Below are 24,131 nucleotides of genomic sequence, written 5' to 3' on the forward strand. Positions count from 1 at the left end.
GCAATACAAAAGCAGCTACTGATGCACAGAACAACTTGGTTGGAGCTACTTACATTGGGTTTAATGGTCCTTTAGCTTTTAAGAGGGATAGATCAGACTTTAGGCCATTCTTCTAACCTTATATGAAAATTTAATGCTATGATTTCTCCCAAAAGACGGCTTTAGCTGCATCGCACACAAACGTTATGGGGTTTGCTCTCATTTGCATTCAATGCAAAATGTGTCTCAATTTTTCTTGTGATTTCTCCATTAACTTATCGCTTATTTAGGAGTGTGGTGCTTAACTTCCAAATATTCAGGTATCTTCCACATATATTTGTTAGAAATTTCTGATTTAATTTCATTACGGTATTAGAGGATACTCTGTCATTTTAATCCTTTTAAAATGTAGTCATACTTGTTCTAAATCCGAGCAAATGATCTGTCCCGGTGAACGTCCTATGAACACCCAAAAAGAATGTGTATTGTTTTAAAACAAATGCTCAATGAAGAGAAATTAGGTCAAATTAGTTGAAACTGTAGGTCTTTATTCTTCAGTACATTTTTTCTTTTTCATCTATATTCCTCTAGATCTTTCCTTCTATGTGTGTACTGATATTATGTCTGTTACATCAATTATTGAGACTCCAACCAAGCAGATTCATCGATTTTTTTTCTTTCAGTTCTATCAGTTTGTTTCATTTTGAACACTGATATTTAATGCATAGACATTTAAGACTTAGGTCTTCTTGAGAAATTGACCCTTTTATCATTTTGAATGGTCCCTGTTTATTGATGGTAATATTACTTATCCTGATAGCATTTTTCCTCTGAGGCCCATCATGCCTAGTGTTTGTATGGCGTGTCTTTTCCCTTAGTTGACTTTTCACATGGCTATTATATTTAATATGTGTTGCATGTAAACACGTAACAGGTCCTGCTTTTTTACCCATGTTGACAATGTGGTTTTATTTTTTTAATTTAAATTTTAGGTAGTTAATATACATTGAAATATCAGTTTCAGGAGAATTCAGTGATTCATCACTTACATACAACACCCAGGACTCACCACAACATGCGCCCTCCTTAGGACCCATCACCCATCTAGCCTGTCTCCTACCCACCTCCCTCCATCAACCCTCAGTTTGTTCTCTATCATTAAGAGTCTCTTGTGGTTTCTCTCTCTTATTTCCCCCCATCCCCTATGTTCATCTGTTTTGGTTCTTAAATTCCACATATGAGTGAAACCATATGGTATTTATCTTTCTCTGATGAACTTACTTCTCTTAGCATAATACACTCTAGCTCTATCCACATCATTGCAAATGGCAAGATTTCATTCTTTTGGATGGCTGAGTAATATTCCATTACACACACACACACACACACACACACACACACACACACATCCCAATTTCAATAACTTACTATAAAACTAGAATAACTAGGACTGTGTACTACTGGAATAAAGGCACGTGCATAGATCAATGGAGTAGAATTGGGGGCCCCAAAATAAACCTATATACCTTTTGGGCAACAAATTCACAACTCGTTGTGAACTGAATTCATGAAAGAGACCAATTTCTTGAAAAACACAGCTGCCAAAATTCACACAAGATGAAATAGACAAGCTGAATAGAAAAGTAATCAAATCTGTTACTTGGTGATCAAAAAGAATGAAATCTTGCCATTTGCAACAACGTGGATGGAGCTAGAATGTATTATGCTAAATGAAATAAGTCAGAGAAAGACAAATCTATGATTTCACTCATATGGGGAATTTAAGAAATAAAATAGAGGAACATAGGGGGAGGGAAAGAAAAATAAGATAAAAACAGAGAGGGAGGCAAACCATGAGAGACTCTTCCATACAGAGAACAAACAGGGTTGTTGGAGGGCAGGTGGGGGGGGGGGATGGGCTAGATGGGTGATGGGCATTAAGGAGGGCACTTGTTGGGATGAGCACTCGGGGTTATATATAAGTGATGAATCACTAAATTCGACTCCCATAACCATTACACTATATGTTAGCTAACTTGGATTTAAACAAAACATAAAAAATAAAAAACAAGAAAGTAATTGAATCAATCACTGATAACCTAAACAGAAAGCACAGGCCCAGGTGGTCAATATAGGTTCATCGACTGTAAAAGTGTACATTCTATTGAGAGAGGTTGGTAATGGGGGAGGCCATGTGTAGGGGCAGGGGATATATGGGAAATTTTGGTCACCTTCTCCTCAATTTTGCTGCACACCTAAAACCATTCTAAAAATAAAGTCTTAGTAAAGAAAATACAACCCCCAGAAAGGACAAAGTATTTCCAAGTCACGTAAAGGTCTAGTATCCAGAATATATAGAGAACTCTCACAACTCAACCGTAAAGACAAATAACTCAAAAACGTTTGGAAGTATTTTTAGACTAAAAAAACAGTAGCCTTGTTGTTGAAAAATATTTTCCTGTGTGTGCATAGGATCTATCCCTGCAATCCCCACTCTGATTTACATGTATGTTATTATCCTGTAGCTGTGGTAACTAGATTAATGTAGATTTATGGTAAGCCTTGATAGTCTCCTTTTAAAATACTGTTTTGCTAGTTCTAAGTCTTTTGCATTTACATATAAATTTTAAATTGACTTGTCAATTTCTATTTTTAAAAGCCTGCTGGAATTTTGGTGGAGATTATTTAAATTTATACACTAACTTAGGGAGAACTCACAACAATTATTTTCCACTCCGTATGCATTGCACGTATCCTATTTAGGCCTTCACTTCCTTTCAGCAATATTTTATAGTTTTTTGTGCAGAGGTCTTTACATACTTGTAGAAGTTATTATATTATTTGGATAAAACTTAATTATAAATTATTTCCATTTCTAATTGCTTGCTAATGTCCGAGTACGAGAAGTTTGTGCATAATGGTCTCGCATCCTGAAAATTGGCTGCACTTACTTTGAATTCTAGCACATTTTCTATTGATTTCTTAGACTTTAGTCCACACACAAAGCAGATCATACCTGAATAAACACAAGTTACCATCTCAGTGCCCTTAATGTCTCTTCCTTGTTGCAGGACAATGTTGGATAGAGGTGACCAAAGAAGGTGCTTTGCCTTCTCCTTGTTTTGAGAGACAAAACATTCAGTGTTTCACCGTTAATTACAGTGATACCTGTCAGTTGAAAAAAACTCCCTTTTATGATCCATTGCCAAGTTGTTTTTTGTTTTGTTTTGTTTTTTTGTGAGCAGGGGCTAAATGTCCTTTTTCTGAGTCAATCGAGTTAATCACAGGACTTTTCTCTTTTATTAAACATATGGCATATATGGTGAGTTTCATTGTGCAGGATCCATTTTGTGTATTTTCATTCCTAGCCTTTTCTTAATGAGTTTTGTACGTGTGTTTACAAGGGTTCGTTTTCTTTCCTTTTCTCTTTCGTGGGTTATGCAGAAAGACTTCGTCTGATTTTGGATTTGAATAAAGCTGGTCTCAGAGTGGAAAATATTCATCTCCTCTCTAAGCTAGAAGTTTGTGAATAATTTGTACAAGTTATTTCTTAACTGCTTGATAGAATTTACCAACGATGCCACTGAGAGCCCTGTAGTAGTCTTTGTGGGGAAAATTTAATGTTAATAGATATAATGAGCCATTCAGATATTCCTTTTTTTTTTTTCCCCTTGGGCCAAATTTGATCATCTGACATCCTAGGTTTTGTTGTTTGTTTGTTTTTTAGCAACTTCATGTAAGTGATTAAATTGGTTGACACAGTTTCTCATAACACTCCTTCCTTAATCTTATTTATCCAGTCTGTAGTGATGTTCCCGCTTTATCCTTTCTTTCTTGCTTAGTCTGACTAGGAGCTCATCAATTTTTTTTAAAGCTTTGGGTTTTGTTGATTTGGTTTCCTATTTCGTCTTATTTTCTTTTATTCAATTTGGCTTTAATTTCCTTTTTATCTTCTTAAAGTGGAAGTTTAGGTCACTGAATTTGGACTGTTCCTTACCAACATAAGCATTCAAGCTATAAAATTCTAAGAACTGCTTTAGCTCTATCGCACAAGGCTTTAGATTTTGTGTTTTCATCATTATGCAGTTCAAAATATGCCCCAGTTATCCCTGGGATTTCTTCTCTGACCTACGAAATATTCCAAAGCGTGGTGGTGTCTGCTTTGTGGATTCTGTGATCTACATTTTATATATGTTTTCATACACATTTCTGGTGTTTATGTCTAATGTAATTCCATTATGGTCATAGAAGAAACTACGATTTTAATTCTTTTAGATATAAGACTTGTTTTAAAGCCCAGAAAATGTTCCGTCTTGGTGAATGTTTCATGAACTTGAACATGTATTCTGTTCTCAGATGAAGTGTTCTATAAGCAGCAATTAGGTCAAATTGGTTGAAACTGTAGTCTCATATATACATTACACACATATATACACATATACACTATATACATATACACACATATATACATTATATACATATACATATTTTTTTATTTTTTTACTGATTTTGTGCCTACTCGTTAATGGTTATTGAGGGAGAACTGTTGAAATCTCCGAGGATAATTGTGGATCTATCCTATTGTCAGTGCTGTCAGTTTTTCTATCATGGGTTTCGAAGCTCTATTAGAAATGTACACATGTAAGACTGTTACATCTTCCTGGGGCGCCCGGGTGGCTCAGTCGGTTAAGCGGCCAACTTGGGCTCAGGTCACGATCTCGTGGTCCATGAGTTCGAGCCCCGTGTCGGGCTCTGTGCTGACAGCTCAGAGCCTGTTTCCGATTCTGTGTCTCCCTCTCTCTGACCCTCCCCCGTTCATGCTCTGTCTCTGTCTCAAAAATAAACGTTAAAAAAAAATTAAAAAAAAAAAAAAGACTATTACATCTTCCTGACAGAGTGTCCTATTATTGTGAAATGTCCCTCCTGTGTCTGGTGATGAATATCAGAGCTGATGCCTAGTGTTTGGATGGTATGTGATATTGTATCATTTTAACCTTTCTTTGTATTTGAAGTGTACTTCACATAGAAAGCACATAGCTAAGTCTTTTTTCCCCTGACGATCTCTCCACTGTAACTGGGAGTGTTCCGCATCGATCAGACTTGATGTAATTGTCGATACAGTTGGACTACCGTTTTATGATTTGTTGTATTTGACCCATCTCCTCCTCCTCCCACTTTTCCCCCTTATGCTGACTTCTTTGAGTTAATCGAGTATGTTTTAGGATTCCATCTTATTGGCAATACTGACTTATTAACTCTACTTTGTGTTCACTTTGTCGGGGCAAAAACACTTTTCTTCACTTTTTGTATACCTCCCCATTTCCATTTGGGACAATTTCCCTTCTGTCTAAGGAATTCAACGTTGCTTGTGGGGCAGGTCCGTTGGTAATAAATTCCTAACTTTGGTTTGTCTGAAAAATTATTCAGCCCCCTTTTTTGGTCCTATTTTCTCCGAACATAAAATCAAGCTTACAGACTTTGTCATTATCACTTCAAACATCTTGTTCCATTGTCTTCTGACCCGCATTGCTTTTGACGAGAAATCTGAGGGTTTTCTTTTTTTCCTACATTCTCATGTATATAACTTCTCTTTTTCTGTCTTCTAATGTTTTCTTCATCACCGGTTTCAGTGATGCGATCTGGATGTGCTCTGGGGCGGGTGGGGTGTAAGTGTATTCCTTACTCCTATTTGCCAGAACTTCTTGTTACGGTGGGTTCATAATTTTCACTTTTAAATTTAGAAGTGATATTGTTATTTTTCCAAATACCTTTACTGTGCTCTTGTTTATTCTTTCCTTCTGGGATTTTTTGTTTAATGTTTTGGGGTGGGGGAGAGAGAGAGGGAGAGGGGAACGAATGCAAGCAGGGGAGGAGCAGAGAATCACAAGCAGGCTCTATGCTGTGAGGCAGAGCCAGACCCGGGGCTCAGACCCACGAACAGTGAGATCGTGACCTGAGCAGAGATCATGAGTGGGACATTTAACCAACTGAGCCACCAGGTGCCCCTCCCTCTGGGATTCTAACGGTGTTTACACTGGGGTGCTGCACTTTTGCCACAGGTTACTGGAGCCCTGTTCCCATTCTTCCATTTGTAGCTCTCTCTTAGGTAATTTCTATTGCTTCTTCTTCACGGTCAGGGATCTTTGCTTCCATGGTTCCCCATCTATTAACCTTACTGGTGAAATTCATTGGAGATAATGTATCTCTTTTACACCTAGAAGGTACATTTCGTTTTCACCCCTCCGTTCCTCTCGTTTCTTCCGTATGTTCTTTGAATCCTTGGACGTACCCACAGTATTTGCGAGTGCTTCAACATCCTTGTCTGCTCATTCCATCCTATTTTTCATAGCTTTTGATTTTTTTTCTGACTACAAGTGACATGTTTCCACTTCAGGTATCTAGTATTGTTTTAGTGAAGGCCAGAGATTTTGAATTTTATGGGTAGAATGCTACATTTTTTCTTGTTTACCTTTAAAGAGCACTGAATTTTGTTCTGTTATATAAATAGGTTACCTGTGGACCCTATTCAGCTCTGACAGGCAGGTGTCCTTAGCCTTCACTTTAGGGTTAGAGTAGCCCTATTCCTGAGATATAATCCTACTGGACTCTCAGCTGAGGGCCCAGAGTGCTAAGCTTCCCTACTCGGGCAGACACCAATGTCTCACGGTCAAGGGCAAACTTCATTTCCCCACAGCCAGCCCTACAGAGCCTGACCCCACATATGCGAAGCACCAAGGTGCTTTGTGCACCTTTCTAGGGCTCCCGTTTTGTGCAGCTTCCTCTTCTCCCACACCCTGCCCCACAATTCTCAACCACAGTGCCCGCTCTCAATTTCGATATTTATCTCAGCTCAGGAAGACCCGGTCTTCTGCTTATTCGCCACTCCCCTCTGCCATCTCTTGCAAAGTACCTTTCGGCCAAAGGCCAGGGCGACCGCGGGGCTTAACTTTTGTATTTATCTTCCCTCCAGAATCAGTCTTGTGCTGTCCATTGTCCAAAACCTGAAAAGAGATTCGTGTCTTCTTCTGCTTTATACTTTTTTACGCTGCAAGGATTAATCAAGTAGCAAGCAGTGCTTCCCTCCTGACTGCACGTCGCAGTATGCAATTGACGTAAATGTGCCATTTATGAATGTATTGCCCTTGAATTTCAAATTTCCCTTCATTGCTTGCTCTGTGGAAACTGAGCCTGGCCCTTGACAACTGGCACGTTAAGCTTGGTTGGGACGGGGTGCTGTAGACCTACCGCAGGAGGAAGGGAGTTCCCTCCCTGGTTCCACTGGGCTCCACCTGGCAAGTTTCTTCACCTTGGGTGGCTTCTCCAGCACCACGTTCTTGCAACACGGGTGGCTTCTCCAGTACCCGGCTCCTGTAACGGCACATCAACAGCACCCAGAGATCGGCAGTTTCCCTCAGCCTGCCTCTTTTCCATGATGGACTGCTTCCGGCAACGCCCCATCCTTGGAACAGCTTTCCCCCAGCACCCCAGAGGGCAATCTGGGGGCTAATTCCAAAGTGAGTCAAAGTCAATGCTGGGCACCTCTCCAATAAGTTCTGGGCCTTAACCTTCACGCAGGAAGGGTTGCTTCTTCCCTGGGTGCTTGCTGGGCTTTTAATATTCATCTTTATTAAATTTTCCTAAATGCACACGAGGTTTTTGAATCACAGATTTCTTATTATGCTCACTGCACAATCAACAGTCAGAGTGACACGGGAGCATTCGTCTCCCCACGTCTGCAGTCCTGCAGAGTGATGTGATAAGAACCACACGGAAAATATATCCTACATAAGTGGCACACTTACTCTGGATTCAAGAGGTGAAGAAACAGGAGTGTCCTCCATTTGTACCCGGGGTGGGGGTGGGGAAGACTATTCTTTCTGCCCTGAGAGTCTCCTTGGAGACAGATGCAAAGACTCTTTAATCCTCTGTTACGGAAATCTCTCCAGGAGGAAGATAAACCCAGTGTCTACTACTCTGACAACCTAGAAATTTCTTCAGGGCTCCCAGCTCCACCCCTTCAGAAATGGAAACAAGCAGGGAGACAATACTCTAACTCAGGTGCCTGAACAAAAACTGTAACCCTTGGCTTTAGCGAAGAGAAGAGCAGCTTTATCATACCGAAGCACTTAGCTCCACCATTGAAGAAACAAATGGCTGCACATCTAATCCTCATTGTACATAAAAAGTAGAATGTCCCCAGGAAATGAAAGCAAGCCCCCTATTCTTACAGCATATACACTTCCGTGACTCGGGAACACTAAAAATTCCCCCAGAACGTTGGTCTTTCCACACCACCCCATCTTAGCCCTGGGGAGAGTGTCAGGTCCTTTCATCTGCTAGTCCTAGATTCTTTACCATGATCTTCACTAATTGCTATCAATCTCTCATGGCTCCAGTTCATTAAAGGTAATAATTCTTTATATTAAACTCCCTATTCAAATTACTGCATGACACTTTTTTTTTAATGCTTATTTATTTTGAAAGCACGAGCACGAGCACAAGCAGGGGAGGGGCAGAAAAAGAGGGGGAGAGAATCACAAGCAGACTCCACGCTCAGAGCCCAATGTGGGGCTCGATCTCATGACCATAAGGTCACATGACCTGAGCCAACATCAAAGAGTCAGACGCTTAACCGACTAAGCCACCCAGGCACCCCAGTGTGACACTTCTAATTAGATGCTGACTGATAGAGTGTTTGAACTTACCCTCTCATTCGTGTCTTGATAAACGCCTACCGTAATTGCCACTTTCTGTCCAACAGACCCAATTTGTACAATCTCATCAGTACAGTTGATAAGTGTGAGGTCTTATGAAACGTCATGACAAGCAAGATTTCTGTGGTCTATCCAATGACCGGGAGCAGGAAGGTCATGGCCTTACAGCAAGACAACGAAAATATACCGTTGGCCCTCCCAAATAAAAGCAACTGCTTCTGGTTATCTTTAAAATTGGTATGGAGGGAAAGAAAAAAAATTTTTGTATATATATGCTGACATTTTTTTTCAATTTTTTATTAAATTCTAGTTAGTTAACGTATAGGATAATACTGGTTTCAAGAGCAGAATTCAGTGATTCATCACTTACATATAGCAACCAGTGCTCAACACAAGTGCCTTCCTTTACTGCCCATCACCCATCCAGCTCACCTCCCACCCACCTCCTTCTCTATCGTTAAGAGTCTCTTATCGGTAGCTTCCCTCTTTTTTTCCCCTTCCCCTATGTTCATCTGTTTTGGTTCTTAAATTCCACATATGAGTGAAATCATATGGTATTTGTCTTTCTCTGATGGACTTATTTCACTTAGCATAATACCCTCTGGTTCCATCCACGTTGTTGTATCTGGCAAGATTTCATTCTCTGATGACTAATATTTGATTGTATACATATACCACATCTTTTTTATCCATTTATTTACTGGCGGGCATTTGGGCTCTTTCCATCTTTGGCTATTGTCAATAATGCTGCTATAAACATCAGGGTGCCTGTGCCCCTTTCAATCTGTATTTTGTATCCTCTGGGTAAACACCTAGTAGTGCAATTGCTGAGTAGTAGGGTGGTTCTATTTTTAACTCTGAGGAACTTCCACACTGTTTTCCCGAGTGGCTGCACCAGACTGCATCCCCACCAAGTGTCCAAGAGGGCTCCCCTTTGTCCACATCCTCCTGAATACCTGTCGTTTGTGTTGTTAATTTAGCCATTCTGACCGGTGTGAGGTGATACCTCATTGTGATATCATTATGACCTCATTGTGATTTTGATTTGTATTTCCCTGATGAGTGATGTTGAGCATCTTTTCACATGTCTGTTGGCCATCTGGATGTCTTCTCTGGAAAAGTGTCTATTCATGTCTTCTGCGCATTTCTTCAGTGGATTGTTTTTGGGGGTGTGGAGTTTGATAAGTTCTTTATAGATTTTGGATAGTAACCCTTTATCAGACATGTCATTTGCAAATATCTTCTCCCATGCCATAGGTTGCCTTTTAGTTTTGTTGATTTTATCATTTACTGTACAGAAACTTTTTTTTTTAAGTTTACTTATTTTGAGAGAGACAGAGAGACTGCGAGTGGGGAGGGACAGAGGGAGAATCTCAAGCAGGCTCCACACTTTCAGCACAGAGCCCAGCACGGGGCTTGAACTCAGAAAACTGTGAGATCATGACCCAAGCCAAAACCAAGAGTTGGACGCTCAACCAACTAAGCCACTCAGGTCCCCCTGTGCTTAAGCTTTTTATCTTGATATAGTCCTAATAGTTCACGTTTGCTTTTGTTTCCATGCCTCTGGTGACGTGTCTAGTAAGAAGTTGCTCCGGCCAAGGTCAAAGAGGTTGCTGCCTGTGTTTTCCTCTAGGATTTTGATGGTTCCCTGTCTCACATTTAGATCTTTCATCCATTTTGAATTTATTTTTGTGTCTGGTGTAAGAAAGTAGTCCAGCTTCATTCTTCTGCATGCTGCTGTCCAATTTTCCCAACACCATTTGTTGAAGAAAGTGTCTTTTTTCCATTGGATACTCTTTCCTGCTTTGTTGAAGATTAATTGATCACATAGTTGTGCATCCATTTCTAGGCTTTCTATTCTGTTCTATTGATCTATGTGCCTATTTTTGCCTTGGCACCATATTGTCTTGATGACTACAGCTTTGTAATATAGCTTCAAGTCCAGAATTGTGATGTCTCCAGCTTTCTCTTTTTCAAGATTGCTTTGGCTATTTGGGGTCTTTTATGGCCCCATACAAATTTTAGAATTGTTTCTTCTAGCTGCTAAGTATGCTGGTGGTATTTTGATAGGGATCACGTTAAATGTGTAGATTGCTCTAAGTCGTGTAGGCATGTTAACAAGGTTTGCTCTCCTAATCCATGAGCCTGGAAGGTTTTTCCATTTCTTTGTGTCCTCTTCAAGTTCTTTCAGAAGTGTTCTAGAGTTTTCAGAGTATAGAACTTTTACCTTTTTGGTCAGGTTTATTCCTTGGTATCTTACGGTTTTTGGTGCAATTGTTAATGAGACCTAGTCCTTGATTTCGCTTTCTGCTTCGTTACTGGTGTATAGAAATGAAACTGATTTCTGTACATTGATTTTATATCCTGTGACTGATGAATTCATATCAGTTCAAGCAATTTTTTGGTGGAGTCTTTTGGGTTTTCTACATAGAATCTATTATGTCCTCTGCAAATAGTGAAAGTTTGACTTCTTCCTTGCTGATTTGGATGCCTTTTATCTTTGTTGTTGTTGTTGTCTGATTGCTAAGGCTAGGACTTCCAGTACTATGTTAAATAACAATGGGGAGAGTAGACATCCTGTCTTGTTCCTGACAATAGAGGAAGAGCTCCCAGTTTTTCCACATTGATGATTATATTAGCTGTGGACCTTTATGATGTTAAGGTATGCTCCAGCTATCCCTACTCTGCTGAGAGTTTTTATCCAGGATGGGCTGTATTTTGTCAAATGCTATTTCTGCATCTATCGACGGGATCAGATGGTTCTTATCCTTTCTTTTATTTGTGTGGTGTATCATGTTGATTGATCTGTCAATATTAAACCACCCTTGCAACCCAGGAATAATTCCCACTTGATCATGGTGAAGGATCCTTTTAATGTACTGTTGGATGTGATTTGCTCGTATCTTGATGAGAATTTTTGCATCCATGTTCATCAGGGATATTGGCCTCTAATTCTCCTTTTTAGTGGGATTTTTGTCTAGTTTTAGAATCAAGGTAATGCTGGCCTTGTAGAATGAGTTTGGAAGTTTTCCTTCTATTTCTATTTTTGGAACAATTTGAGAAGAATAGATATTAGGTCTTCTTTAAACATCTGATAGGATTCTCCTGGGAAGCCATCTGGCCCTGGACTTTTGTTGGGAGATTTTTGATGACTGATTCAATTTCTTTGCTGGTCATGGGTCTGTTCCTATTTCTATTTCTTCCTGTTTCAGTTTTGGTAGTTTGCATGTTTCGAGTGGAGAAAAATTCTTTATTCAGGTGAATAGTTACATACCAAATGACATGGCAATTTGTCCAGCAAAAATATGACATCTGGGGGCCAGAAATGCAATTGATGTCTCCAGGTGATTGAGTTTATAATAGCCACAGTCATTCTCTAACATACACCTGACTTCTTCATAGGCCGAACAAGAGGAACTAAATAGAGCTGGGATGGGTATTACCATCCCTGTTTCTTTCAAGTCTTTTATAGTGCCATTAATCTCTACAATTACCATAGAATATGATATTGTTTCTTGTTTATTATCTTGGCAGGGAAAAGAATATTGCCTACTAAAAGTGCATGCCAGGGAGTCACTGTGGAAACTTTGCCAACTGTGTCTAAGTGTGTCTACTGTCATTTTACATTCAAGAATTGAGAAAAGAACCACAGGGTGAGAGACCTGGAACCAAACGACCCACTGCTGCTCAGACCTGAACTAACACTACCATCCGCCACCTGACTTGAGGCAACACAGTGGAATCGACCGATCCAGTCTCTCCACCAGCTTCCAAACCTACACAAGCCACAGGCCCGGAGCCTCTGGATTGAAAGGGAGGCCAAATCTCCTTGAGGACGTATCCTGCATCATTAATGTAAACCTACACAGTAAATCTTCTGCCAAACCTTCCCCCAAAGGGGAAAGTGCCCATATACTAGAGTGACCACACTGAGGAAGAGAAAATACCTGGACATTTTAAGGATGACTGGATGGGGACCCTGAATTGGTGCCAATATCGCAGGATCCAAGATCTCACCACGGTCCACCGATCAAAATGAGGGCTTACAGAGGTCACGTGGACAAAATAGGATGCTCTATGGATGGCACTCAGCTTCTCTCCCTAGATACCTAGGTATTTGTTCAAAGGCCTCATGAACAAAGTGGCCACATTGTCAGGAATGGCCTCAGTGATATGGACTTCCCCTTACCAAGGCTGACCTAATACTATTGTTGAGCGTCTAATCTCCCAAGATTAGGCCCATTAGCAGCCTCAAACGTGGCACCATTCCTTATACATACATACACATATATATACACACCTACACACATATATATGTACATATACATATAATACACCCATATGTACACATATACATATATATACATACACATATACATACATGCATATATACACATATACATATACATACACCCATATATACACATATACATATATATATACACATACACATATACATACATGCATATATACACATATACATATACATACACCCATATATACACATATACATACCCATATATACACATATACATATATATACCCATATATATACACATATATACATACATATACATACATACATATATATATACATATTAAACCAGCTTAGCGGCAATTATATTGGATCTCTTCCACCATGGAAGGGGCAGAAATTCATCTCTGCTGGGATAGGCACATATTCTGGAAACGGATTTGCTTTCCCTGCCCATAATGCTTCGGCCAGGACACTGTTGGTGGACACTCAGAAGGCCTTAACCACCATCACAGTGTTCCCCAGCATTGCAGCTGATCTAGAGACTCATTTCACAGTAAAGGAAGTACAGCAATGGACTCATGTTCATGAAACTAACTAGTCTTACCATCGAGTCCATCGTTCAGAAAGAGCTGCTGTACCGGAAAGATGAATAGCTCACTAATGACTTGGTTATATCACCAGGTGAGAGAGATCTTGAAATACTAGGGTTCTGTTTTAAAGCAAGCAGTGTACAAGGTGAACCAGACAACTGTGTGGCCACAATTTGCGCGTTCAGAAGAGGCGAAAGCAGGAGTGGCTTCTCTTGCTCCTATTACACCTAGTAACTCACCTACAGAATTCTTCTTCCTGTCCCAGCATCCCTGAGCTCCACTGGTCTTCATCCTCATGGGGAAACTATTTCCACGAGGAAATAAAAAGACTTCCACATAATTCGAAGAGGAGACGGTCACCTGGCCATTTGTGGCCCTGTGTCACCTGAATCAATAGGCAATCTCGGGATAATTCTTTACATTAAACTGGCATTGTTCAGATTGCTCTGATTTCTGTCTCTTGAATGGACCACAACTGATACACTGCTTCTCTACGCTATTCCGTCTGTAACTTTCTAAGCACTGGTACATCTCATGGGTTTTAATAGCTTACATTTTCGTGTCTATGCATCTCAAAATATTTTCCGATTTCTATTATTCTTTAACCCATCAGTTATCAGGCTGTGTTGTTTAACTTCTGAATGTTTAGGTATATTTTTTTTTACTTATAATTGAATTCCATTATGGACAGAGAACACAGCTTGTGGGATATCAGTCCTTAAAAATTTACTGAGTCTTGCTTTACAATTCATCATGTGCTGTCAGTTCCACGTGCACTTGAAAGTATCCTGCCATTAGGTGGAATGTTCTAAAAATATCAATAGGTTCAGTTGACTGAAATTGCAGCAGCTTTTTTTATGCTGATTTTCCAACTACTCAATGGCTGAGAGAGAAATATTGAGATCTCCAACCAATACTATAGATCTACTTCTCTATTTAACTTAGTTTTTATTTATTTTGGAGCTCGAGTAGCAGAAACATGCACATTTAAGACTCTAAGATCTTAAGGCTGCCCTTTATTTTAATGCAGTCTCCTTTATGGTAATATTTCCTTTTTTGATACCTACTTTATTGGATATTAATTTCAACATAAAAGTGAAATACTGACACTTTTAGATAAAACTGAAATAATTCCTAGACTACCAGAAATGCTAACAAAAGTTCTGGAAGGTCACCACTGCAGTATAATTAGAATTTGCATGGTGTATCTTTCCCCTTTTTTTTTCGATTTATGTATTTTTATTTCAAAAGTCTCTCTTATAAATAGCATAGAGTTGTCTTGCTTGTTTTTATCCGTTCTGACAGTGTCTGCCTTTTTATTGATATGGTTTGTCTATTTAGGTTGAACATAATTATTAATATTGCTGTGTTTAAATTTACTCTTTGGCTGTGTTATTTTTTTTATTTTTTATTTTTTTGCTATCTCTTTATTTGGCCCATTTGTTGTCTATTCCTCTGTCCCTCCCTTTATTCCTTCTTCTGTATTAACTATGTTGTGTTCTGTTTTCTCTATTGCCTTCCCAGCTATACCTCATTGCTCTTTTAACCCATGCATTCTTTTTAAATTTTTTAATGTTCATTTTATTTTTGAGAGTGAGAGAAAGAGAGAGAGCAGAGCAGGGGAGGGGCAGAGAGAGAGGGAGACACAGAATCGGAAGCAGGCTCCAGACTCCGAACTGTCAGCACAGAGCCCGATGTGGAGCCTGAACCCATGAACCGGGAGATCATGACCTGAGCTGAAGTCGAACGCCCAACCGACTGAGCCACCCAGGCGCCCCTTAACCCACACATTCTTAATTTTGCACAATCTTTCTTAGAGTCAAAATTGTACCAATTCTTGTTAAAAGCATCTCAAGAGTATAGTCACATTTACTTGCCTTTGAGCTACAGTTGTCCTCTGTATGACATATACAGACATTATAAGCCTCATGATAGCTTTCTTTAAATATATTCCTTAAAATATACATATACAGAAGAACAAGGTATCATTTCATGTTTACTCACTATTGACCATTTCCCTTGTTATCTTCATTCCTCTTTGGAAATCTATAGCTTGCATCTGGTGTCCTATCCCTTCAACCTGAAGAACTCTTTTCAGCATCCTAGTAGCAAATAAATCATCTCGAAGTTCCCTTATCTGAAAATATCCACTTCACCTTTGTCTTTGAATGATATTTTTACTGGTTACAGAACTCTGGCTAAACACTAAAAATGTCATCTAATTGTTTACTGGTCTCCATCGTTTCCGATCAGAAGTCAAGTTATCGCTCTTCCCTGAAATGTAACCTGTTAATTGGTAACTTTCAAACTTTTTCCTTTCTCTTTGGCTTTAAAGATTTGGCTCTGAAACACATAGATTTGATATTCTTCTCATTTACGCTGCTTCGGATTCACGGAGATCCTTGGATCCACAAAAGTTTATATTCCTAATTTGGGAAATCTCTGACCAACAGGTCTTCAAATGTTTAACATATCCGGTTGTCTTTTTGAGGCTCCAATTACATGGAAATTAGACTACGGATATTGTTGCATGAATCGCTGAGACTTCATTTTTTTTTCATTGTCTTCTTCATATTGAATAATTCCTATCGACACGTCTTCAAGTTCATTGGCCCTTCTACCAACTCCAATCTGTTGTACAGATTAGTAAATAGTTCACTTCAAATACTTTTCACAGCTATAAATTCAATCTCTCCCTTATTACAACTTCTTGACTAACATTCCACATAGGTTTGTTCATTACAAACATATTTTCCTGCAAGTCTTTGAGCCTATATACACTAGCTGTTTTTAGGTCCCTGACCACTAATTTGGGCCATCTTCATATAAATTTGTAGAGAATGCTTTTCTCTTGACTAGGGGCCCTATGTTTCTTTTTGTTCCCATGTTGAGCATCTCATAATTGTATACTAGATATGGTGGATGACACATTACAGAAATTCTGGATTCGTTAATCCTGATGCACTTGCTGTCTCTGAGTAGAAACAACGTTGGGAAGCTTCCCTGGAGCACAGTGTGTGGACTTAGCGAACTCATTCGCTGTGACCTGTTCCTACCAGTACCTGCAAAGATGAATGTCATCACCTGGGTCTTCTCTGTGGCTCCATGGGTACTCTGTGTATAGCACTAATCACTCTTTATTGAAATGGCTTGCGAGTAAATTGTTAGCTACTCAAGAGCAAGGTTCAGGTCTTGTATCTGCATCCCTCGTGCCTAACCCAGTGCCTGATACTCAGAGTAGACATGCGTATCTGTCGATGTGACAAACCGCATCATTTAAAATTTGGAAAACATGCAATGCTAATACAAAACTTGAAATACTGGACTGGATCATTTGATTCAGAAGCCAACACTCTGTTATAAGCTCTGCTCCAAGTGAAGACATCAATGGGCCACAAGATAAATTTAAGTGCCTCCCAGTCAACGTTTCAGGAAATATATTCCCGATGTTCAATAGGTTTTGTTTACAAAGGCAGAGAAGGAAATGGGACATTTCAGAAAGATCCTATCGCTACTGATTGAAATGAAGCTTTAGCATTTAAACAAAATTTACTCCTCATACCTTATCCCCTGGTAAGAATGAAGTGTGTATGTAGACACAGCATAATAGAGCATGGCATTCAGAAATAACAGCTCTGTGAGGCTGACTTCTGGGTTAGTCCGATCTCTGATGGTGTATGCAACCTCGGGAGAGGCACTTTATCTATCCTCATCGTATGTATCTGAGAAGTGGTACAGTACTATGTACCTAACAGGAGCGCTGGGACGATCAAATGAGGTCATGAATGTGATAACCTTTGTGAACCGTAAAGAGCTCCATAAATGTTAGGGATTGTCATTCAGTGAAATAATATAAATAAGACATCACTGCTTACCCACGGCACTCATCGCATCTACAGCTCCCAACTGCGATCTCTTCCCACAAAACACACACACGTGCATGCACACACACGCTCGCGCACATGCACTCACACGTGTACACACTTCCAGAGTAACAAAACCGACTTGGAGCCTTACACTTTTTAAACATGCCTGTGTAGGGGCGCATGGGTGGCTCAGTCGGCTCAGGTCATGATCTCACGGTCCGTGAGTTCAAGCCCCGCGTCGGGCTCTGTGCTGACCGCTCAGAGCCTGGAGCCTGTTTCAGATTCGGTGTCTCCCTCTCTCTCTGCCCCTCCCCCGTTCATGCTCTGTCTCTCTCTGTCCCAAAAATAAATAAACGTTAAAAAATAAATAAATAAATAAAATAAAATAAAATAAAATAAAATAAAACAAAATAAAATAAAATAAAACAAAATAAAATAAACATGCCTGTGTAAAAGTTAAGCTCTGTGCACCACACAGTCTGGGTCTGCCTTTTGGCTGGTCTCTCCTGCTCACCTCCCGCCTCTCTCTTCTTCCTGAAACATTTTTACTCATTAAGAGAATGTTCTATTTACTGTTGGGAGAGCTCCAACCATTTTCGCCTCTACTCCATCATGCACTGTAAGTAGGGAATGTGGAAGGAGACCAGGTGAAACTAGTATTTCTCTAGAGAAGCTACAAACTCAACGCCATGAACGCTGTATTTCAGAAGCCTTAACATCCATAATAGTCGGGTTTTGGAATTTTTTCTAAAAGGTCAGTTTCAAAGCACTTTAACTCTTGGTTTTATAGGTCAAGCTATCAAACAATCATTTTTTAGGTTTGTCCTTGACTTTGGAATGGCTAAGACACACTAACTCGGTGTTAATCCAGTTTCCTTCAAAAGGAGGATTTTCCTCTAGTCCAATTTTAAGCGACTGGCCAAACATGAATGTCAATGGTTTACAGAGCAAGTACGAACTGCTGGTAGGCAATCCTGCAACGGGGAAAAATAATTTCAGGTATGCTTTACTGTTGTTTTCTGTTGGTTTACTTTAGGCGAGGAAAGTCCGTCAGGCAGACAGAGGCATTATGCCAGATCTACCCAAAAAACCTGCAAATCCCAGCACAAGACATTACACTTAATAGGCGTCCACATTCATATATCCGAAGATACATTAAGCATCTACTATTTGCCTGGCTAGCATGTGTCATGGAGGGAGGCCCACAGAGATGAGTAAGACATCTACCTTCCAGCTTTTACAGGCTGCACCTCTCTGCTTAGGTTCCTCTCTTTGCCTCGACTGCCTCCGGACTTCACCGCAATGCCGGACTTCACCGGACCCAATGCCGCAATGTTAATGAAGCATCTCTCTATGAATTCTCTCCTGACCTGCTAAACAGATTGGATCAGTTCTTTTTTGTTCCACACCCCTGACCCCAGACAAGAATCCCGTGCACCCGCCCATCGCAAGTTTTTGACCTTGGTGCTATCTTGTCTTTTTTTTTTTTTAACGTTTTTATTTATTTTTGAGACAGAGAGAGACAGAACATGAGCAGGGGAGGAGCAGAGAGAGAGGGAAACACCAAATCCGAAGCAGGCTCCAGGCTCTGAGCTGTCAGCACAGAGTCTGACGCGGGGCTCTAACTCACGGACTGCGAGATCATGACCTGAGCCGAAATCAGATTAACCGACGGAGCCACCCAGGTGCCCCGGTGCTATCTTGCCTTCACTGAACTGTGAATAACAGGAAACAGAGTCCCTGCATCAGTACTCACTATCCTGAACCCGGAACTGGTTAGCTGCTTGACAGTGTTTGGAAAATGTACAGAGATTGACTAAACGGTCGTGAGTTATTTGTCTGATGCACAAAAGAGCCAAACAAAAGAAGTACTAAGAGAAGAGAGGTATTTGCAGCATGGAAGAGAAGACGAAGGAGCAGGAGAGGAGAGATTTTGCAGGATGATGATGATAAAGACAGTGAAGAAGGTGATGGGCTCACACGGCGCCCAAGGATTACAATTACAGCAGACTGCAGTAAAATGAATCCCTGTTCTCGATTCCTCCCACGGGGAGGCCCCGTGGCTGCACAGCCCTGCCCGCACTCGAACCGTTTGCTGCCGAGCCCTGGTAGAGGCGGCTTCCTCCCGTGAACCTAAAGTCATGCTGAGTATGCGGTGCAGGTGAGGCCAGGCAAGTGCTCACCTCTCCTCGAGGCAAGACAGGAGCAGCAGGACTGATGCTCAAATACTTAGGGACCGGGTGGGGGGAAGGGATGGGAGAAGGCAAGAAAACCCAGTATAGACGACCACATGTGCCCTGGGAGACCCACCCCTACCCCCTTCCCTCAGCCTCCCAGCTAAGCAGCACCCACCCCCTCCTCCTTTTCCCCCAACTCAATGGCCAGGCAGCAGGACCCACAGCGGCAAACGTGGACGGGATCAAAGAGTGCTTCTTTGGGAGAGTTTAGGCAACTGTGGAAGCAACGGATCTGTAGAAGAGGGAAGCTGGATGTTGTCACATCTCTGCTAGGACGTCAGGGAAGAAACAGTTACACCAGGGAAAATTCTTGAAGAAGCTGAAGGGAGAGGCACATTCACCTTCGTACTCACAATTGGGTGATTTCAGAAAGTTCCAAAGCCCTGTGAGGCCCCTCCAAGCACTCCTTACATGACTGGGATACCTCTTCTAGAAGGACAGCAGGTGCTCGTAATTAGCCAACGACCACTCTTAAGAGCGGCCGACTGTGACAACCTGTCGCAGGGGACGCTGGACAGAGACCTCTCAGCCTCCAGCTATTGATCTCCTCACAGAAGGATCTACAGAGCAGGAGAAAACGACAGGTCACCTACAAGAGACCTCAGTGCTACTTCGACGGTGCAGAACCGAAAAATACAAGTGGAAAGAAAGTAAGGGACAGGAGCCGACTTAGGGACAGAGTAACACTGAGGAAGGACCAGGACTGTATGGGAACAAATGCTTTCGGATCTGTGTCTCTTAGTGCCTTCCAGCTCCGTCTTGGGGCGGAGGTAAGCTGATGGGAAGGAAGGTCTATAAAACTATTCCAACAGCCTTCCTCGTTGAGGGTGTAACATCATGTAGCATGGCTATGCCTCTTCTGATAAAAACACCGGACAAGCAGGAAGTTTTTACTGTTTACTGACAGAAGGGGATTTAATGGCATCTACTTCAGGCTCTAGAATCAGCACAGCCAATACCTGACAACTATCCATCCACCGTAGCTGCTACATAGAAATAAAAAATCCCAAAAGCCTCTACTGGTTGAAAACAGTCTCTATGAAAAAAAAAAATGCACCTGGATCAAAGTGCAACTACAGAGAAAAGCCACCAATACCTTCTCTCCCTGCTTAGCCTCTAGGGGACAAGAGTTTTTGCCTTGATTGCACAGGAGGAATAACACACGTTATGACAAACGTGTGAAATAACACGTGAAATAACAAACACGTGAAATAACAAACGAATGAATACTTTCGCAGGAGCTCACATGGCCGGATAACGAAAGAAGGGATTTTGCAAAAGCCATTCGTTTTTTTTTTTTTAATTTTTTTAATGTTTGTTTATTTTTGAGAGGGAGAGACAGGGTGCCAGCTGGGGAGGGGCAGAGAGAGAGAGAGGGAGACACAGAACCGGAAGCAGGCTCCAGGCTCCACCCGACGCGGGGCTCGAACCCACCAACGGTGAGATCATGACCTGAGCCGAAGTCGGACGCTCAACCGACGGAGCCACCCGGGTGCCCCAAGCTGTTCATTTTTCAGTCAGCAAGAATTAGGAAACCCTTTCTGGAATGACTGTCACAGGGCAAGTGATTTAACTCCTGAGGATAAAAGCCATCGCCGGGCTGTGTCTGCTGCTCGTTTTCCTAAGACCCTGTCCACATCTGTTCCAACCGCCTCCTCTCCACATCTGCAGACGAGGCCAAGGATTTGACGGTCTAAGAGCAGCCAGGCAAAGTGGGGGCCAGAAGAGGTTTGAAAACCCAAATCCTGAGTCACAGAAACAAGTAGTTCTCATCCGGCTTGCCAGGATTCCTGTGTCGAAGGAACCAAATTCACTAGAGCATAACCCTGCTTTCTGCCTTGTCCCTAGAGCACGAAAAAGAAAAGCATTTCTACTCTTTGGCGTTCTTCTCGGGAAGCACTGTACTTGATGAACTTGTGTATTGTGGCGTGTTTGTGAGCAGACACACATTACACTGGGCTAAAGGTCTCCTGGCAAAATGATTCGATCTGTTAAGAAGCGTTTTTGCCCACGGCTCTGCGTAGAGCATCCCTGACCTCCCTGTTCCTCAGACTGTAAACAACAGGGTTCAACAACAGGGCTCAACAAAGGAGTGATGATGGTATAAGTCACTGAGAGGTCTTTTTCTATTGAGTTCTCTGAGCCTTGAGGTAGATGACGGAGGCACAGCCGTAGTGGACGATGACCACCGTGAGGTGGGGGGTGCAGGTGGCAAAGGCCTTCTTCCGGCCCCGGGCGGAGGGGATCTTGAGGCTTGTGGAGACGAGGAGGATGTAGGTGATGAAGTTCAAGCCCACGGGGACCAGGATCACAAAGGAACAGACACCATAATTGATCATCTCATTGATAGTGGAATCAGTGCAAGAAAGCTTCATGACAGGGTAAATGTCACGGAAGAAATGGTCCACCACTGTGCCACAGAAGGACAAGTGGAACATGGCTGCTATGTGGATAACTGCCATTACCAGACCAGTGCCAAAGGACCCACATACCAACCCGGCACACATTCCTCTACTCATGACGACAGTGTACCTCAGAGGGTTGCAGGTAGCCACATAGCGGTCATAGCCCATTGCCGTGAGCAAGAAGCCACTATTTACAGCCAAGGTGACAAAAAAAGAACATCGGAGTTTCACAGCCTTCCAAGGAGATAGGCTGGTTATGAAGAATGAGACTGAAAAGCATTCGTGGGACAATGACCAATGTGTACACAGCCTCAGAACTCGCCAGCATGCTCAGGAAGAAGTACATGGGAGTGCGGAGATGATGGTCAACATGGATGATGGTCACAATGACGATGTCACCAGCTAGAGTTAAAACGTAGATGGTTAGGAAAACCACAAAGAGGGTTATCGGGTGCTTTCCAAAGATAGAGAATCCCAGGAAGATGAATTCTGTCACTTCTGTGACGTTCTTTCTCTGCATCTGCCAGACCAGTGTCTGAAAGCAATAAAGGAAGTCATCAAGGAGAAAATTCCCCTTGGCAACTGGACTTCACAAGAAGGGGCAATGATAGCTGCCCTGAGGGAGTGAGCCCAATTCCTTCCTTTATGACCAGCAAGCTCGGGCTCGGGGCCCTTGAACATGAAGAGGAAGGACTACCAGAGCCACCTTGGGTCTTACCCACATGTCGGTCATCACCGCGGAGCAAACCGTCTCCTGTGCATGGAAAAGACTTCTGAATAAACACTTACCTCACACACCTCATTCTGACACAAGGGGAGGCGACCAGCAAGGAGAAGTCCTGCTCTGTGTCCCAGTCAGTAACGACATCCACCGCTCAGAACAAACTCAACAGGGCGGAACACCAGCCAGGCGCGTGTCCAGGAAACCACAGAGTTGAGTGTTTCGGTGCGAATGTGACAGCAGGACGGAAGGGTTGAGAAAGAGGACCTTTGGGAGGTGGTCGCCAGATCTGGTGACAGGGTTACCATGGACTTTTACATGGTGCTTCAGTTGAGCTCTGAGTCTAGAAACCTCCTTTCAGAGAGCTAATGTGGTGCAAATAGGTCATGGGACTGCCGTGATCACTCCACTCTTTATTCAGTTGGCACTGAAGAAATCTCTTTTGCTGACTCCGGTCACCCTTTTAAGAGGTGAAATCAGGAAGAGAGGATGGTGTAAGACATTGTTCTCCTGCAATGCAACAGGAGAGGGTTAGAATGATTCAAGGCATGGATGAGGGGACGTACCCACCAGAGTTGAGGAGGAGAGAACAAGTCTCCTAGTTGCTTTGGGCTAAACTGGCTTGCTCGTTTTTAAAAATCTGGCAAAGGGCACCTGAGTGGCTCAGTTGGTTAAGCGTCCAACTTCGGCTCAGGTCATGATCTCACGGTCTGTGAGTTCGAGCCCTGCGTCAGGCTCTGTGTTGACAGCTCAGAGCCTGGAGCCTGTTTCAGATTCTGTGTCTCCCTCTTTCTCTGACCCTCCCCTGTTCATGCTCTCTCTCTGTCTCAAAAATAAGTAAACATTAAAAAAATTTTTTTTAAATAAAAAAATAAAAATCTGGTGCACACAGGATTTGATATAATGATGAGAAACTGTTCCCTAGTCCTCTTTAATCAACAAGAATCCACATCCTATGCAGAGAGCCCACAGCTGATGCAGTGGGTCTCTACAGTGACCGTTCGACTGTCCTCTGTCTCTTCATTTTCAGTTACCAAGACAGACTTCCTCCCCCACCACCCTGAAGGCCTCATAAGTTGGCTTCATCATGTTCACTTCCATCAAACTGTTCCCTCAAATGTCACCAGAGTCCCCACTGCTAAAACTGTCAGACTGCTTTTGCCTCTGTTTCCGTCCTTCTTATTCATTTGACACTTCTCAAAACTCTGCCTCCTAGAAACCTGGTCTGACCTTGGTTTCCATGACGCTCTGCTATTTCTCCCTGTTCTCAGGGCTCGTGTCATCGTCTTCCATGAATCTGCTCACTCCATCTACATTGTAATCGTAAATGCTGTTTTCTGCTTAATCCTTGGTCTTGCGTT

The 24,131-nt window shown here is 41.9% G+C and overlaps 1 protein-coding gene across 1 annotated transcript; it reads right to left on the reverse strand.

Annotated features, from left to right (window-relative positions):
- Window positions 1-21,635: 21,635 nt before the first annotated feature.
- LOC106985585 (olfactory receptor 16) lies at window positions 21,636-22,646 on the reverse strand. Its single transcript, XM_015083784.3, is given in 4 exon segments — window positions 21,636-21,719; window positions 21,721-21,788; window positions 21,791-22,262; window positions 22,264-22,646. Coding segments are annotated over 4 exon segments (930 nt in total). The 5' UTR covers window positions 22,570-22,646.
- Window positions 22,647-24,131: the final 1,485 nt, after the last annotated feature.

The sequence above is a fragment of the Acinonyx jubatus genome, chromosome E4 (genome assembly GCF_027475565.1).
Source record: "Acinonyx jubatus isolate Ajub_Pintada_27869175 chromosome E4, VMU_Ajub_asm_v1.0, whole genome shotgun sequence".
In the NCBI taxonomy this organism is placed as follows: Eukaryota; Metazoa; Chordata; class Mammalia; order Carnivora; family Felidae; genus Acinonyx; species Acinonyx jubatus.